The following is an 8,921-nucleotide window of genomic DNA, read 5'->3' as shown; positions in this document are numbered from 1 at the left end:
GTCGTAGCAATGGAGAACTTTAATCCCTGAGTAGGAAAGACCAATCTTTGGTACAACCCACACATTAAACACTTAAATTCTTTCAATCACAAGAACACGTTCAGTCGAATAGACATGTTTTCATCTGTCTAACAGACTATTAGGTTGCTATGCTTGGTGTGTCAGTATGCATGTGCAGTGCATGAAATGCAAACTGCTTCTATAATGCATTTGTGATGCAAAATCGGTCCAGAAAGAATTAATAATAGAAATAATGTATTCAGCAACACAGACCAACATTTTCTGTAGATTTATTCAACCATCATATTGCCTGTACAACAATTCATTGTCATTGTACAAATATGCCATAGCATTACAAGACAATGTTCACTTACATCAGACGTAAATCAAAAAAACATCCATATCAACGCAGAGACCGGTAATTAAAAACAAATTGTCCCTCAGACACTTTATTAAAAAATCAAAACAAAAGTACAAAAGTGAAACTATACAAGAGCCTAGTAAAGCTCCATAGGGGAAGGGGAGAAGACGAGGCATCAGTCCAGCGAAAAAGACTCAGGGTCTGGGGGGGCGCATGCCTGGTGGGGGTGGTCCTGGAGGGAGGGAGAATACAGCCAGCATTAACGTACAGTAAAGGATCCGAGGGGGTGTGACATTGAAGAACACTGCAGCAACCGAGCTTAACTCAATGGCCACATCCAGGGGGGTGTTCCATCAAAGTCGCTAAGGGAAAATCTAGGCATATTTCGATAGGTCTCACGAGTCTTATCCAAATAAGCCTGGATTTTCCTTTCGCAACATTGACGGAATACCCCCCCAGAAACAACCTGTGACACAATACAGTGCTCATATGTGAGAATAGACACTAACTGTTCATTAGAAGAGAACGTCTATGCAATGGACACATGCACACACCCACAGTAAAAGGCTCTTGGCTCAGAGTAATCCTGCTTCAATACATTTCAGCATCAGGTTCAGCTGAATGAAGATCATCACTGCCAAAGAACCAAGCCCTCAAACGCCACCCAACCCAAACGCTGAACACAGCCAACAGCTGCACTACCACAAACCTGAGAACGTACCTCTCATGCCAGGCGGAGGCGGCCTCATGCCAGGAGGGGGCATGCCCATTGGTGCCCCTCTGCCAGGGGGCATTCCCATCGGAGGACCCATGGGTGGTCGCATGCCTGGGGGCGGGCCCATCATACCTAGGGGGGGGGGGGGGGGGGCAAACAAGACAGGATGAGGACCCTGGAAAACTGGGAAGAGCAAAAACCGGAAACATCTCACGTGGTTAACTACAAGATTCGAGTCTGGCATTAAACTAGTACGCAACAACCACACCACTAGGACAAATCTAGTCTCACCGACTGTACTCGTTTAAGTAAAAAGGTTCTTGGCTCAGAGTAATCCTGCTTCAATACATTTCAGCATCAGGTTCAGCTGAATGAAGATCATCACTGCCAAAGAACCATTAATTAATTAATTAAATTAATTTTGCCATTTAGCAGACGCCTTTAATCCAAAGCGACTTACAATTACGAATTACAGGGACATTCCCCCTGGAGTAACTGAGGGCTAAGTGCCTTACTCAAGGGCACACTAGTAGTGGTGTGGTTTCAGGCGGGATTTGAACTCACAACCTTCCGATCACAAGTCCAACTCACTATCCACTAGACCACCACTACCCCTATAAGAACCTTTTAAGAACCAACACAACCAACTCAGGGTGGGGTGTGGGTGTTTACCTGGAGGGGGGGCTCCTCGGCCCATGGGGGGTGGTCCGCCCCTGCCGGGGGGGTACTGTGTGGGGGCGCCTGCCAGCGTGGCTCCGGCTGCTGCAGCTGCTACCGTACCTCTGCCCTGGGGGGTCATCACCTGGGGGACGACGACGACAAGACAGGGTTAGGACACTGAGGGGAAGGGGAACAGGCCGGCAGGTCTGGGGTGTGAGCCGTCATGGTTCGGGTCAGGATTTGGGAGAACAAACTGATCCTAGTTCTGTGTCTACGGGCAATATGCACCCAGTGTCATTATCTGTCTGCAAGAAAACTATTTCACAACACCTACACTAGTTCAGTAAGTGGTTCTTGGCTCAGAGTAATCCTGCTTCAATACATTTCAGCATTATCAGGCTCAGCTGAATGAAGATCATCACTGCCAAAGTGAACCAACCTCAAACGTTGTTCTTTTTAAGCTAGCATCATTATCCATTTAACACTACAGTGAACCGTGTTCCTGGGCGGTGACACCAACTGTTCTTTGTAAGCCTCCGTCAATTCACGAGATCACTTTAATGGCACAAAGCACCGTGAACTGACCCAAACCCATTCTCGCCAGTTGTAATGAGACGGTTTGGGGAGTTTGTAATGAGACTGAGGTTGAGGAGTGTTGAGGAGAGGCTGTGGTCTTACCTGTTGCGAGGGGCCTCCCACTCCTCTGACGGGTCCTGCCAGACCCGCGGGGGCCTGGGGCATGGGCGCGCCGGCGGGCACACCTCTACCGGCGGCCCGGCCCACACCCGGGCCTCCTGCAACACCAGCCAGGGGCACGCGGGCGATGCCAGTCTGGAAGAGAGCAGGGCAAAGCAGAGTCAGACACAACTCGGGTACAATCCTCTAACAGTGCTTTCCTGTATGTGTCCATTAATAAACAGTGCATTAGAATAGTATAATAATATTAGTATAATAATCACTAATTGAGTAAAAAAAAGCTCTTGGCTCAGAGTAATCCTGCTTCAATACATTTCAGCATCAGGTTCAGCTGAATGAAGATCATCACTGCCAAAGAACCACCCTCATACATCCTTACTGACCTAAGCAACACACTAGCTGCTAGTAAGCAACTGCCAAAGAACGACCCAACCAACCCCTCAACATCCTGACTGCAAACCCTCTTCTCTCACACACACTTACGTCTTTAGGTGGGGGTCCCTCCACTGTCATGGAGACGAGGTTCTCTCCTCGGAGGAGCACCAGACCCAGCACCCTCTTCTCCTCTCGCTCCGGCTGCTTGGAGTTCTTGGGCCTAGTGACGAGGACAGAGGGGTTAGGCTACGGCAACACAGTCCTACGCAAACATCGACAGAGGTGACGTGTTCATGTGACCGCTGTTCGCCTTTCATCAAGTCCAAGGGCAAACTAGAGTCATGTTCAGAAATCCTGATCCCTTTCAGTCAGATAATTTGACTGACGCAAGCAAAACGTAGTCACTTCAGCTTGCCCTCTGAGACTAGGTGGGGGTTCTACAACACGAGGGTGGGAACAGTTGAGACCACAGTACAGTTGTCCTAGTCACTCAATAGAGAAGCTAAACGGTGGCAACGCTTGGCTCAGAGTAATCCTGCTTCAATACATTTCAGCATTATCAGGCTCAGCTGAATGAAGATCATCACCGCCAAGGAACCAACCGTATGTTAAGAGACCAACTGAACTAGAGTCAGAGACGCGCTCGGTTTTTGTCTGTCCAATGCATGAAAGGTTCCATGGCTGAATTTGAACTAACTTACTAAGGAGCGCTGTAGGATATCTTTTCTGCCTGCCGCAATAAGACTGTACAACTTACAACTTCCCCCCTGGCTGGCTCCCCCCTCTGGGATCAATAAAGTACCTATCAAAACACTTCTCTCCTTCACAGATCTGATTACTGGGTGTGTAAAGTATAGCTCCGTGTCGCTTTCACTATAGTGCTTAGACCTTGCCAGTCCCATCAGACCTGTGAAGAGGAGAGAACAACTTCCTGGAATAAAACGTAGTCCAGGGATCGTCATGGCCTACACGATCATGAGTAGGTACACACTATATAGGATAGGTCTACACTATCATGTCTAGTACGCACTATATCACTATGTGTACTTCTGGTTAGATGATAAACTAACTTCCTTGCACTTTGTCGTCTGGTACTCTGCAATGACGGTCAAGTTTAATCTGAGACTTACTTGATCTTCCTGAACTCGTCACAGTCACACAGGATGAGGTTCATGTGTTTGTCGAAGGCCTTGAAGGTCCCGATGAAGATACGACCGTCCTGGAGGATGCAGCGCATCCGGAAGTCGATGTGCTGCAGCATCTTGCTGCTCTTACCAACCGTCTGGAGAGGGAGAGAGGAAGAGGGAGAGAGAGGAACATGTGTTAACTGAACTGTGATGATATGAACCATGTCTAACAGAGTGACCAGGAAAAGACCCCCCCCCCCTACTACTACATCAAGGACTTCTCGGTGGGGTAGATGGTTCTGGGCTCAGAGTAATCCTGCTTCAATTAATTTTCAGCATGATCAGGTTCAGCTAAAGGAAAGTCATCACCGCCAAAGAACCAGGTGTAAGTCTGCACCCGCCCCCATTTCTATCTAAGCCAATCACTCTCTGCATGCATACTTTTAGCCAATCAAATGAACCAAACAAAATACAATAAAACTCCAACTAGTGAAACGAGCGGCCATGCCAACACCTAGCTAGCCAGTGGCTAGCTACAAACAATGTCTAACCATGGACATATTCATTATTTATGGGAATGCATTGGCTGAACCAAATGGGATACATTTGACTACTTTTTGCAGTTTGCAGATTAGTGAATCCAACTCATTCTACTGTTGGTTTGAGGACACTTTAGCTGCTAGCAAAGTAGCATAGCATTGACTTGCACCTAGCTATATATACATTAGCTGCATGCAATAGAATTAAACAAAAAAATGAAAGGCTAATAATTACACGTATAACTATTACACTCATTACTCAGTGTATTACCGCCAGCCAGCCATGTGTGTTTGATAATGTAACGAGAGTGAACAATGAATGGCCTGGCCTACGTTGCTCCGACGTCCGTTTTAACTGACACATTTAGCAACACTTCAACTCACAATAACACAGAAATGCACCGTGAAACAAATCAAACATATTAAAATACATCGACTGATGAAGTCTTACCATGGTTGCGTTTCAGATGGCTCCGATGGAAGTCGGATGACGCCAAAGAAGCTCAAAAAATTGACCCGCGAAGCTCCCGAAGAGCTGCCAGGTTCGTCTTGATCGGCGAGTTGAAGGAAGTGATGGTTGAGTCACGTGTGCACCGCGTACAAACCTCCGCCGTGTGTTTCCTGCCTGGCGTGGCTTTGGTTCCTCTTTTCAATGATTTTGTCTTTATTGAACAATTCGTTCTTTATTCACATTCGTGTAAAATATCGTTTGCAATCAATGAATAAATGCTGTATTTTTTTTTCTACAAAACTGTGTGTTCTTCGCTAGTTCCGGGGGAACAAATAAAATGCCACACTAAAAAGTGCCGCAAAAGTTTCCCAGGAAAAGTACAAGTTTGATGGCACAGCCAGGTCCACGTCAGGCAAAGTGCAAGGCTGTGTTCGAAATGGCATACTGCATACTGCCTACTAAATTCATACTAGCCGACCATTCACACTCAGTATCCCAGAAGGCCGGCAGCGGCGATTTTAAACCTCTAAACTTGAGTTTTATGCATTTCAAGTGGCATCTTTGTAATCGACGAAGACATCTAAGAATGCATTTCACCATGTAAATTCCCAATATAGTGAAAATACCACCGCTCATCCGTGATTAGACTTAGCTGAGAGTATCAAATAGAGTGGAAAAAAAAAGCATCAACCGCACACTCAAATCTGTACAAAAACATGTTATTTATTGCGAGTTTTCGGTCTCCAGGCTCTCGGACCATGTAAACAACAGCTGTTTGACGAGTTTGTATACGATATACGATAGTAGTATGAATAGTATGCTAGTATGCCATTTCGAACACAGCCCAAGTTACTACGTATCAATCAAAGTTCCACTGGCTATGTGCACTTCACTGTAAATTCTTATTGATAAAAACAATCTGATTAAAACAAAATAATAATAATAATAGGCTAATAATAATAATAATAATAATAACTTTATTATATATATATAATATTATAAAGTCATAGGCCTTTCTATAACTTCAAATCACGTGTTGATGTTCATCACCCAACCGCGTTCATCATCAACATCATCATCATCATCATCATCATCATCGTATTTAAAATATAACAGAATTTTCTATGATAAATCATGTTGAAATCATATAATCATTCACGTTTGTGTTCAACATATATACACATATACCGCTGTATAGTTCAACTAAGAATGGTTAGTAGCCTCATAAGAAAATGAAAGTTAGCCCATCCGAGTATCTCCATCCACTTGCTGGATACTACGGAAGTATGAAACGATTTGTTTATTTATTTGCTTATTTAAACGGATACCCATTAGTCATCACCATAGTGAACTATAACTGTATCTAGCCCTAGTCTAGGATGACATTTGGATATTTTGACATGTATAAAATAAATAGATATAATACTCGTCACAGATGAGGCTAGAGTGAGGGCTAATTATGCCCCAAGACCGACCTGTGGAGACCGTCCATCGGTACCAGGTATAGCCATAGTTGTTACCTCTGGCCAAATAATATGCCACTTGTATAAACCATAAAGGTTAAATTATGCATCAATGAGGCTATAGAGCCAGACACATTGTAGCTGTTGCATTTACTTTCGTCAACATAATTGTGGAACAAATTATGTGGGTAAATGTATATGACATTGTATGTATAGGCCTGTTTGCTAGTGTGTCATTGTCATAGTGATAAGACCAGTCCTGTGTCTTCCTCAAACATGTGCAATAATACTATGTGCAATATGACAACCCTCGTGCACATAAGGTTCAGAGATAGGAAATGTTAGGATATTTATAGCATAGCATAGAGTACAGCACAGTGTTTTATTCGTATAGTATAGTATAGTATAGTGGATTGTGTACATAGCCTTTATTTATGTAAACCAGCTCTTTTCCCTTCTTGTTTTTAGTATTTTTTTCCTAGCACCAGGGGAGCCCCCCCTCACAAATTTCGTTGTATGGTACCTGTACTATATCAATGACAATAAAGACCATTCATTCATTCATTCATTCATTCATTCATTCACATCACAGTTCTCCAGCATCGCTTGACCGCGGAGACTCCTTCATATCAGTCGCAGCTTTGCACTTGGTGTTGTTGCCACGGCAACCACTGAGCGAGAGATCTGTGCGGTCCTGATGCTGCGCGGCGCGAGCGGCGCTACCGCAGTGAGGGGGATGGATGGAGCGCACCGAGGCGGGCAGATGGGACCTCCAGATCGACGGTGACTCACCGACAGCTAGATAACAAGGTAGTGGGGGGAAATGTGATGGTGATAAGCTTCGGTTACCGGGGACCTTGACGGGAAGACAACGGTTACCACGGCCGTCAGGTTGTCGTCCAACACCTATGGATCCAGGGTGAGTGAGTACACTGACTTAACTGCGGCGAAATGATGATTGCTGGATTAAATAGCCTGCAGAATGTTAATGAGGCTTGTTGCGACTGTATTTGATTCTACATGACATAATAATTTGTCTTTTACACCGCAGAATTAGTTTAGATAGGTTAATTGACTTGAAATAATTTCGTCCAAAGATAATTTGATATTCTTATCATGTTATTAAATTATGGCATAGGCTATTACTACCAAGACTCGATTGTGTAATTTATATCATCTTCGGGTGAATTCTAATGAGGTGCCGAGAAAAGGCGACTCTAAAGCAACAGGGCTGCCATTTGTTGTTGTTGCGAATGATCACAGTAATTGATAATAAAAAAAACAGCACCAATCTTTCTTTTTTTTCTTAATATCTTGTTCTTTGAAATGTAGCCTATATAAATATGAATTTCATACAGTAGAGGATTTATTTTTCCATTCCATTTTAAAGGAACATTTTGAAACCATCAAACAGGTCGACCAAGGCATTGTTTAGAAGCAGCAAACATGTATAATATGTCTGGCTAATAGCCTGCCAACCCTGCTGGGGTTATGTTGTTGTTGTTGTTGTTGTTGTTGTTGTTGTTGTTGTTGTTGTTGGTGGTGGTGGTCAGTTTTCCTGTAAATCCTCCAAGCTTTTAGTGTTGAGCAGATATGTTTTGATTCATAAAAGTAGTTATTTCCATGCATAACAAGATACATTAGGCTTATGAAGACCAGTTCAAATGTCAACAGATATACATGACATTGAGATTACTGGAAATGAAGTCACTAATGTTCCAGGTTTGTGTGCAAAAATCTGGGCAACCCTAGTCAAAATGCCTTTTACAATTAATACCTAGGTGAAAAGAAGCAAACCTAACCTCTAAATGGTACGAAGTTAAACATGACACATTTCATCACAGTTTAAAGCAAGATAAAACTTTTTACAGTTTCAAAATAATAAAACAGGGAAAAAGGCCATGTGCAAAAGTTTGGGAACCCTGTCAGCTAGTACTTTTAGTAACTCCTCTTTGGGCAACTATAACAGTTTGCAAACACTTCCTGTAGCCACCTAAGAGTCTTTCAATTCTTGTTTGGGGAATTTTTGCCCATTCTTCCTCCTGGCAGAACACCTCTAGCTCAGAAATATTCTTCAGCCTTCTTGCATGCACGGCATGTTTGAGATCTCTCCACAGATTTTCAATAATATTAAAGTCTGGGGACTATGATGGCCATTCAAAACCCTTAATCCGTATTTCCTGGAGGTACTTCATGGTTGATTTTGAGGTATGCTTCGGGTCATTGTCTTGCTGGAATACCCAATCTCTCTTCAACTTAAATTTTTGGACTGACCTTCTTACATTAGCCTCTAGAATGTCTTTATATTTGGTGGAATCCATTCTTCCTTCCACCCGCACAATATTCCCAGCTGCTACACAACCCCAAAGCATTATGGATCCACCTCCATGCCCACATTTTTGCACCCCACTGTATATATATATATATATATAAACATGAGTAACTTTGCAATGAAAAACGACCACAAACCCAGCAACATTCATTCACTGCATTTTCTCAAAGACAGGCAGACAGACAAGACACAGACACAGACA

The 8,921-nt window shown here is 43.6% G+C and overlaps 1 protein-coding gene across 1 annotated transcript; it reads right to left on the bottom strand.

The window, feature by feature from the left end:
- Positions 1–274: 274 nt before the first annotated feature.
- Positions 275–5,053, bottom strand: snrpb (small nuclear ribonucleoprotein polypeptides B and B1). The gene is made up of 7 exons (XM_080548745.1): positions 4,925–5,053; positions 3,938–4,089; positions 2,916–3,027; positions 2,415–2,567; positions 1,749–1,878; positions 1,083–1,208; positions 275–593 (listed from the first exon to the last, which is right to left on the bottom strand). The coding sequence occupies exons 1-7, from the start codon at positions 4,925–4,927 to the stop codon at positions 556–558; spliced, it is 714 nt and encodes a 237-aa protein (XP_080404871.1). The 5' UTR covers positions 4,928–5,053; the 3' UTR covers positions 275–555.
- Between the last annotated feature and the right edge of the window lie 3,868 nt (positions 5,054–8,921).

Source organism: Nansenia antarctica, assembly GCF_963989245.1.
Source record: "Nansenia antarctica genome assembly, chromosome: 18".
Lineage (NCBI taxonomy): Eukaryota > Metazoa > Chordata > Actinopteri > Argentiniformes > Microstomatidae > Nansenia > Nansenia antarctica.
This window is presented reverse-complemented; position numbering and strand designations above follow the sequence as displayed.

Coding starts and splice junctions, on each gene's coding strand:
- snrpb (XM_080548745.1), bottom strand. Junction 3,028..3,937: donor GACGAGTTCAGGAAGATCAA/GTAAGTCTCAGA, acceptor CCTCGTCACTAG/GCCCAAGAACTCCAAGCAGC. Junction 594..1,082: donor GCCTCCGCCTGGCATGAGAG/GTACGTTCTCAG, acceptor CCCTCCCTCCAG/GACCACCCCCACCAGGCATG.